Raw genomic sequence first — 22,381 nt, 5'->3', positions numbered from 1 at the left:
GGAGACTTGGTCCTCCCCGACGTCGGCGGATAAAAACCCCAGTAAGTTGTACCAGTGACGGCTGATGGACAAATACGGTAGTTGGTCAGTATACCAAGCTAAAAGACAGATGTCGTCAAGAAAAGGTCGGACACTTCATCCCAAAGAATAAAATCGCGCCTGTATGGATGTACATGCACATGCCTCTTCTAAAGTTTTGACCTTGGCATTTGGAAGTCTTAGATTTTGTGGTACATACCTGTGTGTATGGGAGTTAAACGTATGGGTTGTGAGCTGTTAGCACCGGGGTAGCCACTCAAAGTAGAGTGGCAATGATTGAACTTTACCCTTGTTCGAAATGAATTACAAGAACAGCCAATAGCATCTAAGGCAAAACGGTTTTAATATCTTGTGCAAAATAAATCACTTTCAAATATAACAAAAGATCGGAATTGGTGATATATCAACACAGACTTTGTTCAAAGTAAATATTTGAAAAAGCAGGCAAAAGCTTGAATTTGTAATTATTTATAAAATAAAGTTGCAGTTTCTATAATACTGAACCATATCTAGTTGTACATGAACGAATTTAAAATCAAGCACGGCATCTTTTTGTGTTCTTTTGTCGAAACAAATATAAACCGAACAACTTTAGTGCAAATTGCGACGGCATCGTTTTCACCGTTATAACCAAGGAATCAGTTCTTATTCCTTTGTGGTCAATCAACAAAATTCAAACTTTGAAGGTGAGATTTGTGCGCATGCATTCATGCACTTCGGTGTTCCAGATCTGCCCACAGGCATGGATAACCTGAATCTTTTACTACAAGGGTTCGTGAACTACGCTCCCCAGAATAATGGCCGTCCGATTTGATGATATCGATAAATCGTCTGGAACACCCCCAGGAGAATTGTACATGTCTTCTAGAGTTACTCCAGCCTCTCAGTTTTGGCCTGGTAATGACCATAAATAAGCATCGAGTCGGATACCCATGCCTGCGGTCGTAATAACAACTGTAATGAAACTGGCAATATACATGTACATAGTGCATTACTTTGCAGAACTTGCATAGAAGTATTACAGGAACGGATTCAGACTGTTGTTTGCCATCTTTGACATTGTAGCAATGAACACAAAACTGAGAGCAAGTCGAATCAGGATCCAACATTAACTCTATATACCGGTAACCTTTGGTGCAGCCTCATATCCATCACGCTTGGAAGCCAGAAACAAAACACACAGAAAGTTGAACAGTGTAACACCTGTCGTCTTAGATCCGTTCCTTTTTTAAATACTAATGAAAACAGTCGCTTATGCAAATTTTATATGAAACAATCCGATGCGACATACAATATTTATACGTTCGTTAATGCATATTCTGAAATATTTTAGAGTCAAATTAAGTATACAGCTTTCATTAAACATAACAATTTTTCTTGCACCATAATGGCGTCTGATACATCAAGCCCTCAGTTATCAAGATGTAGCTGTCAATAACAAAGCAGTTTATCTTCATAATTCCTTAGCCACTTACTATCAAAAAGAACATTTCATGTCTCATGCGATAAATCTTCGATCAAATGTTTCCCCTTATATCTGCTGTGCATGTCTGTTTATCAAGAGACATCCAAGCCTACTCGAATATGTCCATTGCACTGCGTGCATAACGAAATATCGTCTGGTACATGTACTTCAAGTTCACCAACGCCACCGATGAATTCTTTAATGTTTTAATGTCGTTCAAAACTTTATCAAGCACCACCAGACCATCAAATATCCATGACAAATAAGTACACTTTTTTGCCCGACTATTAAACAACACCTGAGGTCGGTGGTTCGCTTGGCTCGGGGGGGGGTTCCCCAAGGGGGGCAGTTGTCCCCTAGCTACGCCACTAAATTTGAATAATGGACGGCTCCTAAAGAAATTCATTGTGAAATAGATATATGTCCATGCACCCTAAAGTAACGCATTATGAACGCACTACAGATGGCTTGGAGAGCTCCCTCTCTTTTCGGGGGGGGGGAGCAAATGTCTCGGGGGGGCAGTCGCAGTCCCCTCCCCCCTTGGCATCGCCACTGCCAGAAGTTGATTCTATATTTTTGGATACGTTTTTGTCCGTAACTGATCATAAAATTTCAACATTTAAAACCATATTACTCCGTTGGAATGCGATACAAATTAGCACGTCAGAGGTGACATTCACTAAACATGTACGCACCTGGCCGGCCAGGTGCGTGCAATGCACGTCGTGCGTGTGAGGGTGAGGGTCCGTGCAAAGATCAGAGAATTAGCCAGGCACTTCGGCTCGGTATGTGATCGTTAGCTTTCCAAATGTCACTGCGCCTGCATTGTCCCAGGCGAGAGCATGACCCAAAATTGATATCACCGGGAACCGTAGCTCATTAATAACAGAAGGCGTGAGGCACTCAATTGCAAGATTCCGTACACAGCCGTGAAAAGTGCAACTCGGAAAAACACATCATTCGCTATCCACCCACGGTGACAACCGTGCCACAATTATTGTTCTGAAACAGTTTATGTGAAATCTCCAAAATTTTCACGATGTCGATGGAATGATGCTCACTTGTAGATGCACAACCATGAAAGTTCTGAAGTTTCTATGACCACATGAAACGAGCGATCCATGGTGATAACTAAAAGTTCTATTAATACGTTGTTTGCGCACGCGTGTTTTCGAATTCCATGTTGCTTTCCCCCGATTTCCATTTCAGGTCACACTTTTCATCTGTTGTGTGAAAATGGTTAATAGACTGACGATCTCCTAGTGATACTAAGAATTCCGATATAAAAGTAAGATGTTTCCAGACATTAAGGCACTGACTACAAATGGAAGACGCACGTTTTCATTTGAATTAATGAACTACACGTGGAGCAGCGCAATGTTAAACTGTTCATGGTGTTCACGTGGCGTCTATATCTCCAATGGCTGGTTCACTGTACATGTCATGTCACATGGTGTTTATTTCATTATTGACGATTTTTACAGTTTGATCGCCAATTTCGTGATCATTTTGGTTCATCAATCTCAAGATGCCTTACTTGTGCCCTTTCTTTGACCACCTCTTCCCGAAATTTAAGCAAACATCGTGTTCAGATTGAAATTGCTCTAAACTACATGTACAAAACTTGCAAAGCTGACTAACTACATGCAGTATATCGCGAAATTCAGCATTATCATACCCACACCGCGGAATCTTGATTTCAAATTCAAACATTGAAAGACACTCTTTATCTTATTTACACAAACTTTAAAAATCCTTGAAATGAAAAAGTACAATAAATAAAAAAAACCAGTCGAAAATCCCTTACTTATCTTCTTTAGCGTTCCTTTCATAAACGGTATTGTTTTTCTCAACTTGGCGCACTGGCTTCATCGTTCACAATGAGTACCAGTAGTCCTCTTTGAGCTAAATGTCTCTGAACAATTAACGATCAGCTGAGTCTCAGCAGTCACGTAAAGTTATAGTCTGACGTGATCTGATTCTGTACCCTTTTATTTTTTCTATCATTTACTTTGTGTAAAGGTTTTCCAGACATTTGCAGTTTAGTGGTGGGCTTTAGTAAAAAAACTTGTGGCCACCGATATGAAAAATATGCTTTAACTAAAAGGTATGACTTCTGGTGTTCAACTACCGAATAGTTATATCACTATCTGCGAAGTGAAAAGCAAACCTCCTGTGAAGCAAACCTTTGAGTAACCAGGGGAAACCTTTTCTCACCATACTGATGCTGATGAAAGTTAAGATCCAAACACGAGCCTCACGCCTCCTCCTTCGCTAGGCATCACTCTAACTCCTGGCTGGCTGGTATGGACAGTCACACCGGACGTCGGATTCTGACCTTGCTGGACTCGGATGTCGCCGGTGGGGCGGGAAGAGGACTGGCGGAAAGTGATCACCTCTTGATGCCGTCTGGGTGGACCTCCCGTGCGGATGACCAGACCTCCACCACCGCCTGCATGTTGGACGTGCGTGACCTGCTGCGGTGGGTACTGCTGCTGGGGTTGTATAGGGATGCGGATGAAATCGCCGACTTGGAGGGGCGCGTTCTCCGGCATCCCCATGTTGAAGCGAAAGACGACCCCGTCCTCGCTTGACTGTTGCCTCTGCAACACGTTGGGCCTCTTGCTCGGTATCATCTTGATGACGCGGCCGCCTGGCTGCTGCTGGAAGACTTGTGCGGAATTCCCGGCAAGATTCGTGTCCGGTATCGGCGGCAGTTCTGGACTCTCCGGTACCGGCTGGAGCTGGAGAACCTTCACGACCCTCTTAGACTCACCTGGTTTGCTCTTCTTGCAGTGCGGGCAGACACCGTGCGAGTGGCCAGACGGCTTGTTGGAGGCCGCGCGCACCGTGTTGGTGTCCGGTACTAGCGTCGACTCCGATATGCTGGACGGTGAAGCGTCAGTTGAGGATAACCTGACGACGGTCTTTGACATCTTTCTCTTGGGCTTGGGACTTCGGGATACAAGAATAGGACCTTTCATGGCTTCCACATCTCCTGCTTTCACCTGGAAAGTCATCATGGTGGGCTGGTCGGAGGTCATTCCGGGCTCCGGATTGGTGATTTCCTCGGGTAGGCACGAGACGGGGATTTCAATCGTCGTTTTAGCAATCTTGTGGTGTTTGGATTTGTGAGACTTATGTTGGTCGTGATCACCCTGGGCTTCTGTGAGTTCCTGGCTGATTTTTTCGTCTGTGACGTCAGGTATCACGTCTGGCATTTGCTGTACGGAATCTGGGTCTGTATTCGTCCCCTTTTCTACATTTTCCAATTTTTTGGATTCCTTCTTTCCGGCCTCTTCAGTTTTCTCTTTGTCTTTGGTCTTCTTTTGACCTTCGAAACTGCTAATCCTATCTTTGACGTTCACCTTTTCACTGTCATCATTCTCCGACACGAGAGGCGATGTTTTCGGTGAGACCGTGTCAACCTTAGCTTTATTCTTCAGCTTTTCTTCAAGCTCAGCTCTCCGTTTTTGCTCGTTTTTGATACGGATCTCCGAGTTCTTGCGGCGAAGCTCTTCGACTCGTTTGGCCTTAGCCACTGAGGCCTTTTCTTCCTCCTTGGCCTTAGATTCCTGTGCTTTAAACAGTCCGATCAGGGAAGATGCTTTGACTGCTTTCTCATCTTCCTGACTTCCTGTTGCCTCTTCTACTTTCTCTTCAGGTTTGGGTTTGTCTGATTCAACAACCATTGTGTCAGATTTATGGGACATGCTCGGCAGGTCTGGTTGAGAACTACTTTTCCGTGGACTTTCGCAGCCCAACGGGCTCATGCGATGATCAACAACCGGTTCGTGGTCGGCATCATCAAATCGCCCCTCCTCACTGTCACCTCGCGACCCAGTTTCCGCTTGATCGCTTGGGCAGTAGAAGGGGCTGAGACGTTTGTGGATGTCAACGGAGGGCATGTTGGAGGTCGTGGTGGAGTACTCAGAATCGTCTGAGAAGTATTCCGAGCTGTCACTCTCCTCATCCATGGTGGAACCCTCTCCTCGGCTTATGTACCTCCATGGGGTGCTACTGTAAGAAGCCATGGAGTTGCAACACAGACATTGGCTGCACTCGCTGTCTGAGTCAGGATAAGACTCGACAGATTCCTGGCGGCTGTTGGACCAGCTTCCGTTCCGCCTTGCCTGACTTCCATCGGTCGCCTCGTTGGCGTTGGGGTCTCGCAACCCGGTCTTTGATTTCTTGCTTCGGCTGGAGGTAGACACCGATCTTTTCAGCTTGGGCTCGCTGTAGTCTTTCTCCAAGTCGCTCATCTTGTTGACATCGTCCTCAGTGTCTACAGCGTCCCTGATGTTGCCTGGTTTCTGCTCGTCATCAGACTCATACTCAGAGTCGGCTTCCTCACCGTCATCGTCATCCTTTATCTCCTGAATGTTACGATGCATGGATGCCAACTGACGGGACAGCGAGCTGCCAGAAGACGTTAGGTTCGCCTGAGGGTTGAAAAGGATACAAAAACAATCACTAATTAAGACTTACATGATAATTTATACCATGTGTTGGGGGTAAACCTGTAAAAGGCGCTTATTGAATAACAAACAAGGAGCTGCTATGGGCTCCGTTGAACGACGGGTTATACTCAGACTAGAGTGAAAAAAAGGTCACTGAATTTCATGGGCAAGTATTTGCAGTGTCTGCAATAAATTTATGACGCTGCGTGTGCATGTGCATCTGCTGGTATTCACAAACAATGACCAAAAAGCGAAAGAAGCAACTAGCTAGGCCTCTGTCAAGTGAAATTCCTCCTTTACAGCGGTTATGGTCAAGTTGCATCTCCAAACAAATGTTCCTTTCTGAACATTTTGTTACTGTTTATCTGTTTGCCTATTTTGATATTTTTTTTGCAGTTCCGCAATCATCGGTCGACACAGCGAGAGTAGTCGACCAAGTTTGTCTTCTTGCAAACTACGGAAAGACTTTCTGGGAAAATACCAATGTTTCTCATACTTTCTTATGCACAATAACAACATCTCTCGCTTAATACATATCGTTCAACCTTAAAAAGGTAGCTGCATTCAATTTATTTAATACAGAATTTCAAAATGCACCTTTGTGTCTCAGCTAACTTTATTTTCAACTATTGTTTCGCTATTTCAAAGATTTTTTTACTGCTTTTTTGTTTTATGCTAATGAACATTTCAATATTCAATATTCATATTTCAACGAGCAAAACTTTAGTGTCATCTCAGGAAGAAAGCCTCAATGGTACCATGGTACCTTGGTTTGTACACAAAAAGTCCTGCATTTTTGTAAATTTTGCTGGACTCAGTTCACTCTTCTTGCTGATTCACCAAGTTGTTGTTTTAAGTGCCTAGCAATAAGCAAGCATTAAGCCTTCTCCAAGAAATGTTTCTTAAATTCCAGTAGGTAAATTCTGGGTTCACAAGTTGAACAGAAACATTTGTGCTCTGAACCACGCCTTCCCCAGATGACTTTACAGCAACAGCGCCCTCAGTTGTCCAGGAAAGCATGGGTTATTTTAATTGTTTTTGACTGCGTTTAACCAAATACGATTATAAAAGAGTTTCATATCTTGAAATAGAATATTAGACAATTTATTGCAGCTACACTTTAAACACCTCTGTGTCTTGTTTCAGAGATACGAAATCATGTTCATAAATTTATGTAAAATGCAAGCATTTATTTTAGGTGTCTACACGTCAGCACAAGAGAGTAGCTCCTTCAAAACTGTAAACGCGAACCGCCCGCTTGTTACTATACGGTGGCCCGTGGAGGCGAAAAGTCTGCATGGATTTTATCAACAGACGCTAGTCAACCTTCGTTGCTATTTTTATGAACTGTAAACGGACATCAACAATTTAAGCCATGGTACCGTTTAAGCGATGCTGCCATTAAAACTTAAACAAGACAAGCGCCGTCGACATTCGAAACGTTCCCCACAACTGTCGGCCAAAGTCGTGGACTTTAGACTCGATATAAATCGAGATCATCCACTACGTTATGCCCATCTTCAAACATTTCAATATATTGCATTAGTAAGAAGCAGAAGACGTCTTATGTTTTCGAGCAGTAAACGTGTCACATTGTTCAGGTTGATGGTGCCTTTTCAGATGATTTCAAACTTGTTGACCGGAATATTTCGCACCGCTGTCCCATCTCTTATAAAAAGGTTTCGAACAGTTTTTCCGTGGTTGGCTAGCATCAGGTCAAGTCGGTTTCCCCTCTGTCGTCGGCTGCGATCGTAAACTGTCAAGGTGACGACAGTTGATAGCCTTATTACGCCGGAGGCAAAGCCAAGACCTTGGAGAGACTCAGTTTAACAATCTCCTATATCAGGGAGTGATTTACGACCGGTCTCTGAGACCAAACCTCGAGAAACTCGGCGTGATCCCAGAGCAGACTGACAGATTACAGGAGATGTATACCCCAGAGGTCGGTGTTGGAGCATGAGTTGAACTGTGCCGCCCTGGGGTAATCGTCACGATATGTTTTTTTTACCATTATCGCACTTAAACTTTTGACTTTGAGAGTGTCGGTTTCCGTGATCATCAGCTTGACACGCAAGAATGCGGACAATAAAAGAAAGGTTTCAGTTTTAATACATGGAAAGTCAAAAGGACCTCTTGAGTAAAGAGTGTCGAGGCCCATGAAACTCTCGATCTCCTACACTCAAGGCTTCTATTAAGTGGTTTTGTCCAAAAGAACGGCATGAGTCTGTCGACGGAAGTGGCGAAACAAAACCCATTTTTGCGACAGAGAAACGGTTCCTCTGAGAAAAAGCTCTAGATGAACTCCGTGTAATTTATACGGTGACATCTATGCGCTGAGGACATTCATCACTCTTGAAAACCCCCAGAACTAATACTACGAGTGCTACTCCACGACCGAATTGGGGAAGAAAGGGATGTTGAGACGGGAGATAAGGCTTGGGGTTCTTTATCCTGCTCAAGTGAGTCCACCAAAGACAAAACGAAGATTCTGAAGCAGACCGGAGGGAAGAAAGTGGAGGAGACAAAAGAAAACATGAAAAATTTCCCACTTTGATTGGCGAATTAAGGGAAGGGGTCTCCCGTGTCTGCCCAAACTGACGCGCGTGGTGCAACAATTTTCCAATGAACCATCTCGCTTTGAACAATTTACCTGTTTTTGATAAATACTGGGGGCTTTTCGATGCGCTTAATTCATAATTGAGTCAATGTGTGCAGGAGATTGTTCCAAATATGCCGCTCCAACATATTGACACGAGCTTGCATACCGCGAATTCCGCACTGTTAATTACAAGCCAGTTTATACAGAACCATGCACGTGGACGGCGAAATTATAACTGATTAGTGAAAGGCAAAATAATTAAAACAGTAACAGAAAAGACTAACTAACTAGACTAACACTCAAGACTGGTGTGAGCGAAGTGTTAATACATGGCCACCATGAATGCTGAAATTAACAGTACGTTCCCTCTGAATAAAATACACGTATAGCCAGTCGTGATAGTTTTTTTTCCTGTATCATTGATAACGGCAACGGTTATAGTTACATTTGCAAACACTTTGCATGAAAGTTTTGAAATTTAGTAATGAGAATAGCATAAATCAAAACAAAGGAAGTGGAAATTTGAGAATGCAAACTTCATTTCCTTTCGAATTTTTCTGGAGTTATGTTACTAAACAAGCTGGTTACTCTTTGATACGTCCATGGCCACATTTTGGAAACTAATTCTTTCCCAATCTTTTTTAGTGTACTACTTGCAGAGTGAATTCTGATTTCGATTTATTACTCTTCTTGTAAATGCGGGTACATTTGCATTCTTTACTTTTCGGTGATGCCGATAAAGCTAAACCAAATGGCACAGACTGGCCTCATTAATTAAATAGACTTTAATGAGACAGAGGTTGACCGCACCTTCAAGACATTTAGTGCCCCACAGTGATCGTTCACACATGTTGCAGTCGACTTCTCCCTTGGTCTGATCTGCTGTGCAGGAGAATTGTGAAAAAAAATGCCCCATCCATAGCCCGTGAAAGTGAATCAGTGAGTTGAATATTTGTGGCCTGTGCAGAATGTGTCATCAGCGAAGCCTGCATTCTCGTCTCTCGATGATGTGGCATTTAAAGGTGGGCAAATGGGAAGTGGAAATTTCCGTACGGAAAATCATTTTTTGAATAAGGGCAAGGAAAATCAATAAAACAAAGTCTCAGCCTAAATGATTTGTAATTTTTGTCAAGTTCAATTTTTTTCTTGTATGTTTGGGTTTTTTCTTTTGTTTTTGGTTAATTTCAACTGGCGTGTGGTTATGAGAAGTTCATATCAGAGTAAATTTAGAGAGGTTCAAAAGAGACTTGAAAAATATCCAATAAAATGCTTTTTTTGCCAGATCTTTATAAACATAATAAGGCCTATAAGTCATTTTAAAAGCCGTATATAACACTGGTTTCTTTTAGTCAGTAAAGACTACTGTAAGATACTACATCAGGGACCATGCAATGATGCATGGCACGTCACTTGGTGATGGAAAAACCATTAGAGGTAACTCACTACAACACCCCACTTCACTTGGTTCACCACCAAACGTCATGCCATGTGCCTCCTGGCTAAATCCGGCGAAAATAATCTGGTTGTGTTTGAACCTACTTAACCCCCAACGTCAAAGGTACTTTCACATTGTATTGACCTTGTTAGTTAAAATATCGAATCGAAGTTAGCGATATGAACCAAGGAGCGGTGACACCCCCCCCCCGAAGAACACATTGGACTTGCTCGTTCCGGGTCCCCTTGGTTATTTCTGGGTGGTATCATAAACGCTGCATCCCAGCATTCGAACAGTCTACCTAAATGACAAAGTTGACCCTCTGAAATAATATCTTCCTTTGCTTTTCTACCAAACTTAAATTTATTCTCGTACACACAAAATGAATCCACATGCACGTCACAGGGTAATTCCGAATCGGAGGATGAAAATTCACCCCAGATGGTTCGGTCTAATTTCCTAAAACAGCAGAACATATACATTACTGATTTCTATCATAATTTCTTGTGACAAAACTCATGCATGTCATTATTAACTCACCATTTGATCTCGAAGGATCTTCAGGTTGAGATCCATTTTACTGGCGTGGTATTTACGCTTATTGTAGTCTCTGGGAGAATCCTCCCCTCCTCCACTATCGGTGGCCATACTGCAGTCTGCAGCGGCGCCCGAGGTCGAAGAGGCTTCTCCACCGGTATTAAGCGTCTGAGTCATGGCAGACTCGTCGCTGGCCGGGCCGGGTGAAACACCGATCGGGTCGATGTCGCTCTTGCATGCGCCAGTTCGCTGGCTCTGCACGCTCATCGTGAGGTTTGGGTTTCAACCCCACAAAAATAACGTCCGATTGGACTGCGAAGTTCTGATAACTGAGCCCTTCCCAAATTGCGTCTAATTTTCGCTGATTTGTAGACAGAGGGTTGACGAGTTCCGCCTGTATCCAAGCAACTTTGTCCAGACTTTCCAGCAATGTTTCCCCGCTACGTCGCGGGTGTGCGAATCACAGACTGAGCGGGTGGCACGTTTGGAGAACCAACTGTGGCGCACTGACGGGCCAAACGACACGAACGAGACTAGACTAGACAGTTCATAAATGGTCCCCCGAGCTGAATGCCAAAGATTCAACGTTAAACCTTGGAAAAAGATAATTTACGCCGCGTCGGATACCAGCGGCAATAGATAGCCCAACATCCTGTGACTTGCTCAAGTCGGGCAAGCTGGTATTTTTTTCCAACCGGATGGAACGATTTCGACGCTTTCTGTTCAGTTTTCTCGCGACCCGTGACAAGAAAAAGAACATGTTGCAAAAAAACTTAACTAATAAATTGAAGGGCCTTATCTTTCTCTGTAACTACTTTACTTCAATGTATCAATGTGCCTGGGGACTAGTTGCTGATTACAGTGTAAGGCGGTTGGGTAGCCCAACAGCACATGCACGCAAGTCTGTCACATCAGCAGAGTACGCAGATTCACGCGTGCTTTAATAAATCTTTTGTTCCGATACCCAAACACCGAACTGGCTCACTTCGATTGTTTGTGTGCATGGGACTTTCACAAGTCTAAGGCTGCAGTAGGACTCAGGCCAAAAATACGCAAGCCGGATGCCGGGCATATTCCAAGTTGTTTGGGTTGCATTCCTCATAGTCATCTTTCTCGGCCGGCCAGCAGGCCGACAGACAGCCGATGGGTGGGATGTATGTAATTGCACAATACAGGGGGCGAACTTACGCCGAACCAATCATGACCGTCAAAAATGATGTCATAAGCGCTTTCATCGAGAATAATTATGCTAATGCACATATGGCCAGAATGTTCTGTCATAATCTCCACACATAAGTACATGTACAGGTGTACGAGATCATAGCACATGCGCGTGGGGTATCCTGTGGGGAAAAAATCAGGTCTTCTACAACATAATATTCCATGAATGGATTTTAATTGAGCATGATCATCAGTTGAGGTCTTTTCCTTCCTCCTTGATTGAGGTGAGGACGGTGGTGTAGTTTTTGACATTCGTTAAGAACAACCATTTGTATGGAAAACGTTGCATTACCATGAAGAAGAATTTGAGGCTGGAAACAAGAGTGGAGAAGGCGGGGGTCATGATAGGCTATGAGACAATAATAATTGCATGCATATTACCGTTTTGCTCATCATGTTAGTGACATCATTCCACGCCGACAAAGGCATTGGGGTGGGGGCCCCTTTGCCCGGCCTTCATTCATTCCGGGGGCGCTATTTATAATGAAGTTCTTGCGTGCTTACAAATAGGGCCTGAAAGTTGACCCCTGACAGTGCTTCCACGGTCAAAATGAAAAAAAAAAACAAAACTGTTATGTTTGTTTGCTAGAAGATAAGCAGAGGTTAGTACAATGCTCAAACTCACGGTCTTAAACAAAAACCACAGGCTGTGTGCATCATGGGTGGTGATATTGATCTGAATCAAAGATTATACTATCTGATCGGAATGACGGGACAAACTTGTGCGCACGCGCAGAAAGTTTTATTCTACTAGTCTTGTTTCCAGTCATCCTAAATCAATCTGACAGAATATAATTGCAGAGTTTGAAATGTAGAGTTTGCTGCTAAGTTTGAGAATATTTGTAGAATTTGCTCAGAATTTCATAACTTCCTTGGAATTTCTTTAGATTCGGGGGATTTCCTCAAAATGTCCTTGGATTTTTCATTTCCTTAAATTTCCTTCGAAATTAAATATTTCCTTAAAATAAGGAAAGGAAATTTCCTTGAAAGTGGAAGCACTGACCCCTGATGGCGCGCTTCCAGAAAAATAACGTGCAAAGATTTTAGAATTTGTAATTTTTTCCGTTCAGTTACTTCTTAAAAAATCCAACTCGGAAAAGAGGCTTTGGATGGAAGATATTTGCTAGTATATCAATAATTATAGAAACTGAAAAATCACCTGACCTAAAAGAGAAATATCCTGCCAAAAATAATATTGACCCATCCATTCCGAAAATTTTAAATACATGAAGAGCAGTGCAATGCAGCAGTCTCGTACACAAATGAATATTTACAGTTTGAAATTTTATGCTAGTCCGTCGTGAAAATCGAAATAAAAACAGACGAAAATATTTTAAATACCATTGTAATTTATGAGTAGTAAACTTAGAGCAATATTCTACTTCAATTACGAAAGACTCTAATTTTTTATTTGACGTTTGTTGACAACAACAGCGCGATGTCAACTAGGTAAATCTTAGCAACGTTGTACAATCTCGTTTTCACGTAATAACGGGCACAGTGAAAACAAATGTACATGGAGACCTAGGTACGATATCGCCGGAAGTGAAAGGTCAGATGGCCAAGGACACCTGGTGCACTTATCATTTTTGTTTTTTTAACAATAAAGTCTCATGGTCCAGCAATAGCTAGAACACGGCTTGTAAATCTTGAAACTTCATGTGCATGTATTTATACCAGCAAGGGGCAAAAACACGAATACAAATCTCACTTGAAAACCCATACTTTCAAAATCACCTTATTCAACTATAATGATTAATCTTTATTGCAGTTGTTAATGAAGTTACATGTATCATATTTACAAGTATTCAGTGTTTACAAGATTTTTACAGACCAACTGAAAATTACATTATTGAATCCAAAATATAGAGAAATATTTGGCTCTTTTTAAAACAATGATGAAAGCTTTCAAACTTCTTCCAAGTTTGAAACTTGCCAGTGTACCCTCTTTTAAAACAACAGCCCCACCAACATATATTGCAGCACTAAAACATGGTCTGTCATTTCGTTTTCTTTTACATTAAATAAAACATCTGCAGCCCTAATTTCCCTATAATGCGATGAATAAAGAAAACAAAAAGGAAACAGAAAAGTGTCTATCAGAGACAGTGACAGTACTGTTAAATTTGTGGCTTACAGACTATGTTCACTCAACTGCATTTGACTTCTAACATACTCAAATATATCGGTAAGCAATTCAGATTCCATCAACATCTCTTTGAGAAGTATAACTTCTATTATTTTGAAAACTCATCTCAACTGATTGCTTACATTTTCCTAGATTGCCGGTTGGTAAACCAATCAACAGATGTATACATGTATTTCACTAACTGCCTGGCAGTTCAGGAAATGTATGTTGTTTGGGCTTTAGGAAAAATCACATCTGAAGGTTTCTTATTTTTCTAACTCATTTTGATTTCAAATTAAAATCTAACATGCACGTAAAATTCCTGAATGACCAGAAGAAATGAAAGCTCTGGCACCATAGAGTCAGGCCATACAATACTTTTGCTAGCCACAAGGGGTTCTTTTATCTTGCTCAATGCTTTTAATCTGTTTTCACTAGAAATAATTTATAGTAAATTCACTGTAGTTGTTAAGTTAAAGTTTAAAGAAATATAGATCTCTCCCTCATCTGAGTAATAGGAAAACAGAATCAGATTAAAAATATTCCATCAACAATATTGTGATATGCATGCAATAATTGGAAAACAGTATATAAACACAAATCAGACTGAAATTATTCTATGAATAATACTCTTGAGATGCATCCATTTGTACCAATAAATGCACATAATGAAGAGATCACCTAAGTTTCCTTTCAAAAAAAATATGGTAAGTAGAGCTACTTTGCAATCTGTAGCGCTGAATAAATAATGAAGCAAAGAAAGTCTACCTGTGTCTGGTTACAATTACTGGTTGCATATTGCAACGAACAAGCCACTGGTAAATCCCATTGCCTGTTGTTTTGCCTCTCCTTGTGCTATTGGAAAAAAAAATATGCGTATGCCCAGACAGTCACACACGCCCATTGTCATGTGTGTTAGATGTCATTTGACATTCATTTAATTTGGAACAAAAACTGAGAATTACTTCATTAAGTGAATGCATGGTTTGAACTTCTGTTACACAGATGTATTGCACCCAAAGCACCTCACACATACATGTACTTGCAGACATCTGACAAGTTTTACCTATGAACAATCTGTGTATGTTGTGATGGTATTGCCAACCCGCTGGGTGACTGTCCTGCAAGTCCGTCCACCAGATGAGGCTGAAAACAAAAAAAAAAATTCAGAATGGCCACTGAAAATCAGCGTTCTAGAAGAGACCATCACATGACCAGACACAAAATCAGGCACAAGACAAGTCACAGGTAATAGGGTGAACAATGACACAGGAATGCGTTAGTTGCAGTTTTTAATAGCTTGTGACTTGAATTCAGACTGGAAGTCTTGTGTTGGTCTTGTGCTGGTCTCGTGTAGTCTTGTGAAGGTCTTACATGTAAGTGGTCTCGATTACAACACCGCTGAGCATGCCCACTAATCTAAGTGCCTTTGCTGGCAGCTAAATTGACACTTACTCATATACATGCATGATACATGTACCTGTGATCAACTGAGGGTGCTTTGTAACCTACATGTTAATGTACTGATGATGCCCTTTGGGTCTGACACACATTATGTGTAAACCTAATATACGTGTACATGTACGGGTACATGTACCATAACAATCAAAAGAGGTCCACATAATACAGGCTGTGTGAACCCTTTGAGGAATAAACCAGGTTCACACAAGGTTTCTTTCTTTATGGACAACAGTTGTGATGGCAGTTTTGGGTTATGGTTATCAGTAGCTAAAGGAGGAGAAACCATCAATAAAGCTCCAGCTTAAAAGAGTGTTCAGTTTTCTAAAAATGGGTATTTTCACTAATTTTTCTTAACTATACACAACTTAGGTAACAAGAAGAAGCCTGCCTGTGTATAAGTACACACAAAGTACACAGCAGCAATTTTCACCGAATCATTTGCAACCCACAGGGTCTTTTATGAATCAGGAGGCGAGTTGGAAATGGCTTGCAAGTACATGTATTTAGGCCACTCTATTACTAATGAAAGTTTTTCCTTGTGGAGAATACTGCAACTAACAGCAACCATTAATTCTTTCCACTGAACACTGCTCGGTGTTTCAACATGACTTGATAACCATTTCAAACCCTGTATCACAATGACGACTGCTCTAATGATCTTACCATGTCTGTGTGTTGTTGTGGTGAAATGATGAGAAGTCCGCACAGTAGACGGAAACTCGGCGAATGCCACATCCTCAAACAGGTCGCCAAAGAAGGAATCATGGGACCCTCTGTGGTTCTGCACACACAAGCAAGGACAGAAGAAAATAAGAAAGAGAGGCAAATTCATGCACAAGGGGACACTGGTCAAGCTTTCATCAGCTCCATTAATGATTCTCCTTCTTGTTACTGAATTAGGAATACAGTTTACAATGTACATGTACAAGAGCGATTTCTGAGAAACCTTATATTTTGAATTTCAATACTCTTGCCTTTTGATAATTTTCCACTTTTGCGGGAATTGGCCAGGGCCAAATAGATGACAGGTTAATGCTTGACCTTGATGCTATGTACATGTACAATGTACAGTTGTACATGTACATGTATTTTGTCCAGAGAGAATGAACAACAAATGGAGGTTTATGTAAATAGTATCTGGAATGCCCCTGACTGTTACTATCCTGAATAAAAATGCATCAAAATGCATGGGTTACTACATTGTTTGGGGTATCAGAAGTCACTAGTTTGAGAAACAAGAACAAAAATCTACGCAGCACATACATGTATTTTAGTTTTAAAAGGAGTATCAACTCCTATGACAAGTGAATAGGCTATGCTTGATTTAGTCTGCAAAACCTCCAGGTAGCTTTTTCTGAGGGTTAAGAGAGGGTTAAGGCGCTAGTTTGGAGAAGTTAAAGCATATTCCTAAAAGCTGACTTACTCCTGCTCTGTTGTTTTTTGAAGGCCTAAAACTGCCAAAGCCAAACAAATCCTCATCAAAATCCTCCCAGAAATCGTCTGCAAAGAAGTTGAAGCCACTGGCCCTCTTTCCCGAATTACGGTGATCTCCTGTCGATCTCCTATTCCTGAAGGTGTTGAAACTGCTGTCAAAATCTTTGAAGAACGATCTGTAATTGAAGCTCCCTCCTTGAGATCCCGGGCTGGGTCCTCCACCACCTCGATTACTGTAACTCTCGAACTGTTCTCTTCCCAGCTGGTCATACAGTTTCCGCTTTTCTGGATCTGAGAGCACCTCATAAGCTGGTATTCAAAGATAAAGACACAAGGCATGTACATGTAAATTGATGTCAAGAAGCAAAATTGTCTGCAAGTCTGTAACAAGTCCTTGCAGGTCCATCATTATAAGGACATCACGAGTCATGATCATCCAGCCTCAGGCAAAGTCACAAGCCATTCAAATGCACTGTGACAGAAGCATTCCCCACAAAAACTAAAAACTCTGGGGAAAATGTGTCTCCTTGAAGTGTGTCCTTCAATTCTCCATGTTAGCAATTTCCATGTATAACACCACAAGTGTACCTGAAGTACATGTACATGTACTGTTTGTAAATGTACATGTATCCCCGCTTGTTGATTTGTTTGATTAAATTACAATAAATCACCTTCTCCTTCACCACCTTTTTTCCGTGTGACATTCGAGCTTACAAACATTTCCAGGTTTTTCAGGCATCTGCCAACTTAAAGATCTCAACCATGATCTCTAATTTTATGAGTCATTTAAATAACTGATAATGCATGCAGCAGAAACAAATGGTGCCTTAGAGATGTTCCCTAAATGAGAAACTGATTATAAACTAAATGCCAGAATGTCAAGTATTTTTAATAAAAAAACAGCTTTGATAAAACAGTCATAATCGAATGCACAGACAGTACGTGTAAGTGCATGGCACGTATGTACCATACATAAAAGTTGGGAGCTGTGCTGAGTCTTAACAGTGTTAAAACACCATACCCTGAAAGTTCAGCAGCATTCCGTTGGAGTAACAACACAAGAGCGAACAAATTTCAAATTTGGGAAATAATACTCGTAGTTCTGGCAAAGCCTAGTGAAACAGAACATCTACAGTGTACGTGCATATATCCTGAATACATGTACATTTTGCAACACATCTGAAAATCCGTAACAATCAGGACAATTCTGGCCCCTGAATTATCTGACCCATTGATACAGATATAGTAGCCACATTTAACACATTTGACCTTCAATGTGAAATTGATTTCTAAGCCTCTCAAAATACAACTGTACAGAAATTTTAATGCTAATACAAACAGTTACTGGTACATGTATGATTGTAATCTCATTACATGTTCATGTAGATTGAATTTACAAAAGGCAAGTTTTGAAATCTATTTCAGCATTGTTCTTTAGCTTATTTTAATTCTGATATTTTTAAAGGTTTGTCTTTTAAGCTCAGTATTTACAGTTTATGTCATACATGTCTCAATATGATCTTTAATCCTGCCGATCCAAAGCAAGGTTTCAAGCATATTGAAGTATCAAGGAATGAAGTACATGTATGCAGCCAGTGTATACATGTAAAATCATCAAGGACACGAAGGCTAAGGAAACAATTGTACTGTAGGCAACACAAAATGTCAATTTCTACTTCAACTGCCAGTTTACGGTGCTAAGATGCATGCACATACATTTACATGTACAAATGTAACAGGCACATGAATCTACATGTACATGTACTTGTAATGTGTCTACATACATATGCAACAGGCACATGAGTCTACCTGTAATGCATCTACATGTACATGTACCTTTGGCAATTTCCACAAATTTGTCCTCAGCATCAGGGTCCTTGTTCTTGTCGGGATGATATTTCACGGCCAGCTTCCGGAAAGCTTTCTTAATCCCTCTGTCTGTCTCTGTACGCTTCACCCCAAGGAGCTTGTAGTAGTCTTCCCCCTTGCCCTCGACCAGCAACAGTAGAATGCTCAATGTTGTGGCCCCAAAGGCCAAGATGATTTGGTACTGCATTTGATCACCTAGTGAAACACACCTGCAACATGCAGAAATGAATGCCCTCAAGATGAATTAATAAAGAGGGTTAAAGCTGATAATTCTAGAATGTGAGTTTCACTTCGAAATATGTTTTGTGTATCTGTCTGTAAGCCTTATTGATAATACCACACAGGGTTAATTTTGCACAATGGTAGGAAACCATCTTGGGAAGGAAAAGAGGGCAAACTTTGCCCCTTTTTCTTTCTTGGCCCCTTTTCCCTTCCCATAGTGCCTTCCTACTGTTGTGCCAAATCATTCATGCAGTATTAGCGATAAGACTTATCTGATATATCTCTTTTACAGTAGCTGTTGCTGTAATGCCATTAAACATGGGGAGACACTGTTAATATGGTGGGGGGAATCTTCTTCAAACTGTGCTCACTGAAAATTTTTGTAACAAAACTGTGTTCACTAGCCTACTGTTGGGAGTGCTACCAACGACTGTTTCGGGGTGGAAAATGTAGGCCCTTACTCGCTGCTTGTGCGTTGTACGGATAGTTGCAATTTTTGGAGGGCATTAACTGCGCACTGCATTTGTCCAGACAGTTAACCACATATCCTGAGATCAATGTAAAGATGACTGACGTCTTAAAAATGTCTGCAACTGTCTGTTCAACACGCATGCAGCAAGTATGGGCCTGCATTTTCCACCACGAAACAGTCATTGGTAGCTCTCCCTACTGTCAAAATCAACAAGTCTTGTGCCCAGACCACGTATAGGCCACTCATACATGTTTCTGGGAGGACCATGTTTCGCCCATAGTGTTAATGCGGATTCAAATCTTGGTCTGCGCATTTGAAAGGAACAGGTGGCGAAAAGTTTGTGTCACGTGTGTGTCCATCGAACACGGTCGGATTTTGAAGTCAGAAATATCATTGAAGCCCCAACCGTTAGACGTTGGCATTTATGGAAGCCAGTAGGTGGTGATATAGGTATTTTGGTGAGTCTTGGGAATTTTTGAAAACTGTTTTCACCTTACTATATCATGTACAGGCGTAGAGCGTTAGTATGACAATCCTGTCCAAAATCAAAAAAGAGGAATTTGCTAATGCTCCACTCAGTAGAGCTAGGTAAAACCCATTGAATCAGGTACAATGTTGAACTGAAAACCCAATCCACCTGTGGACCATGCAGAAAATCGGAACCCCAGCTACAGAGGTGGCAGGCGAGGATCAGAAAGAACCACTACACTAACCTGACTACATGTAACCCATGACCTACATGTAGACATGTAAATTTGCAAATGTTTACTTTAAGTTTTAGCTGTCATGAACATCAGAATGATTAACGTGCGTGACCGTATAGTCGCCAGTTGCCACCTGTCGTCAAGTCTGATTGGTATGACATGCATTGGGAGTCTGGGACTATACCCGGCCATAATAATTAATATAGCCTTATTCTATAGGGCCTGATCATGCTGATGTTATACTAGCCCTACTAGTGTGGCACGGACCCTCACTACTGCTCCATCCTTAGCCACACATCCAGTTGCCACCTGTTGTCAAGTCTGATTGGTATGACATGCATTGGGAGTCTGGGACTATACCCGGCCATAATTAATATAGCCTTATACTATAAGGCCTGATCATGATGATGTTATACTAGCCCTACTAGTGTGGCACGGACCCTCACTACAACTCCATCCTTAGCCACACATCCTATACACAATTTTCAGTCAGCGTGGTGAAATCTTCGGCACGCCCTCTTATAATCATAGGCGCAAATTTTTTTTGCATACCCGGAGAATAGTTATTGCTTGACCTTTGCCCTGCCACAATCCATTGCGCTGAGTCACTTGGGGTTGCACTACACCAAATACACGCCCATGGAAAACAGTGCAAAATCGGACCAAAATAGCGCCGCCTATTGACTCTCGTGAAGAGGTTGGCCTCCATTCTTTCACTGGAAATTCAAGATTATGGCCAGAAGATCACTTTTTGTTTAGCCACAAAATTTTCTTTTTAATTCGCCTTTGAACGAATATTACCCCAAAATAGCAGTAAAACTAAGCGTTTATTTCTGAATGTAGCCTCCTGCCTCTATCCAAAATAGGTCCGCAATTTGGGGCTTTTTGTGAAAGAAATGCCCCGAACTGGCAACTACATGTATCAGTCCCAAATTCAGGATTTATAGAAATATTTCTATGACGCCTCCTGATTATGGCCTGTCTTATTGTAAAAAGCCTGTGGGATCACAAAATATTAATGAGATGGCGCACAGAAATACAACGATTTGGTGGAATGCACCCTTGGCGTATCATATATACACATTATTGTAGCAGTCAAGACTGGTGCCCTGTAATTTATTAAGCAGCAAACAAATAAATAATACAAGTTACCAGACGGACGTAAACCCACTGTAACAAGGTACCAGCTATGGAAGATAGTTACGTCATTGCAGCCCAATCAGTGTATTTAGAAATGACATCATGCCATGATTTTTTTCCCGAGCAAGCAGAGAGCACGCAGACAGCTCAACAAACCATAGGCAAACATATCTGGGTTGGATTACTAGGCGAGCATTCACACATCCAAAGGCAACCCGGAGAATCGTCTCAAGGCCGCCGTTAAGACCGAGCTTGGTGGGTTAACCCACCTCCGGAGCGGGGTTAGAAATTACCCGGGTCAAGTGGGGTTTTGAGGCAGTTAACCTGGAGAATTTCTAATCCCGAGAAGTGTTGTGTGTGAACGCTCCAAGATGCTGGGTAATCTCGGAGTTAATTTTTTCGTTAACCCCGAGATTACCCGGGTAAGAGCACTGTGAAACCGGTAATACAGGTACATGAAGCCTACGCTATCCGATATCGCATCGAGGGCCATAGCCTATACCATGGCATGGGTCTACTCTAAGGCTAAGCCCTTCGTTAGTACTATACTTAGCCTAGGCCCCGTGAATACTCACAGCTGAACTCGTATAAAAATATTGTTTTGTTGCACTCCTTTCTCATCTGCTCATCATACTCGTCTTCTGACAACACAAAAAATCATTTGTTTCGGTCATCTGTCACGTCTGTCATTTAAGCAAGCCAGCAGTACCGGTATTCGGTAGCTCTTCTTCGGTTTTTCTCAATTGAAGTGACGTGACCGAAGAAATCGATATCTGTTGACACATGTCGAAGTAGGCAAACAAGTATGGTGCCCTGATCGTGACAGTCTTGATTTCGTATCTACTAGCTATTGTAAATGACTGCATTGAAGAGGATACAACACCATATCCACGGAGCGATTTTATCGTCTGCTACACGGGGTTTAGCGTTATTGGTCAGTCTTGATCACGTGACTTAAAATACCGTCACAAATTTTAATCGCGCGAGAAATCACGCAATGTAAACCTGTAAATACGGAGCTCTAAAAGTGCCATCCAACTTGTCGAGATCTTGACATATTTTTTCTTGGGATGACGACATAATAAAGACAAGACGTTGATATCCTGAGATTATTTATCATGGGATGACGACATCCTTAGATAATTCATTCCGTGACGACGACATCCAGCAAGTGTGATGTCTACCCTTTTACAAT

The 22,381-nt window shown here is 41.7% G+C and overlaps 2 protein-coding genes across 2 annotated transcripts; both read right to left on the bottom strand.

Annotated features, from left to right (window-relative positions):
• Positions 1 to 358: 358 nt before the first annotated feature.
• Positions 359 to 11,443, bottom strand: LOC110985662 (uncharacterized). The gene is made up of 2 exons (XM_022246845.2): positions 10,539 to 11,443; positions 359 to 5,946 (listed from the first exon to the last, which is right to left on the bottom strand). The coding sequence occupies exons 1-2, from the start codon at positions 10,800 to 10,802 to the stop codon at positions 3,742 to 3,744; spliced, it is 2,469 nt and encodes an 822-aa protein (XP_022102537.2). The 5' UTR covers positions 10,803 to 11,443; the 3' UTR covers positions 359 to 3,741.
• A 2,038-nt stretch (positions 11,444 to 13,481) lies between these two features.
• Positions 13,482 to 22,025, bottom strand: dnajb9 (DnaJ heat shock protein family (Hsp40) member B9). The gene is made up of 5 exons (XM_022246854.2): positions 21,762 to 22,025; positions 18,616 to 18,857; positions 16,769 to 17,088; positions 16,009 to 16,126; positions 13,482 to 15,030 (listed from the first exon to the last, which is right to left on the bottom strand). Exons 2-5 carry the CDS (start codon positions 18,833 to 18,835, stop codon positions 14,951 to 14,953), a joined length of 738 nt encoding a protein of 245 aa, XP_022102546.1. The 5' UTR covers positions 18,836 to 18,857; positions 21,762 to 22,025; the 3' UTR covers positions 13,482 to 14,950.
• Positions 22,026 to 22,381: the final 356 nt, after the last annotated feature.

The sequence above is a fragment of the Acanthaster planci genome, linkage group LG04 (assembly GCF_054643075.1).
Source record: "Acanthaster planci isolate LZ-2023a linkage group LG04, COTS_SCS, whole genome shotgun sequence".
Lineage (NCBI taxonomy): Eukaryota > Metazoa > Echinodermata > Asteroidea > Valvatida > Acanthasteridae > Acanthaster > Acanthaster planci.
Note: the sequence above shows the minus strand (reverse complement) of the source record. Positions and strands in the feature narration are given on the sequence as shown.

Excerpts from the sequence above, each read along its gene's own strand:
- dnajb9 (XM_022246854.2), bottom strand. The coding sequence starts at position 18,835 with ATGCAGTACCAAATCATCTTGGCCTTTGGGGCCACAACATTGAGCATT. Across the intron at positions 17,089-18,615 it reads ATTTGTGGAAATTGCCAAAG|CTTATGAGGTGCTCTCAGAT; the intron begins GTACATGTACAT and ends TTTGAATACCAG. Across the intron at positions 16,127-16,768 it reads CAAAAAACAACAGAGCAGGA|AACCACAGAGGGTCCCATGA; the intron begins GTAAGTCAGCTT and ends TTGTGTGTGCAG.
- LOC110985662 (XM_022246845.2), bottom strand. The coding sequence starts at position 10,802 with ATGAGCGTGCAGAGCCAGCGAACTGGCGCATGCAAGAGCGACATCGAC. Across the intron at positions 5,947-10,538 it reads AGATCCTTCGAGATCAAATG|GCGAACCTAACGTCTTCTGG; the intron begins GTGAGTTAATAA and ends TTCAACCCTCAG.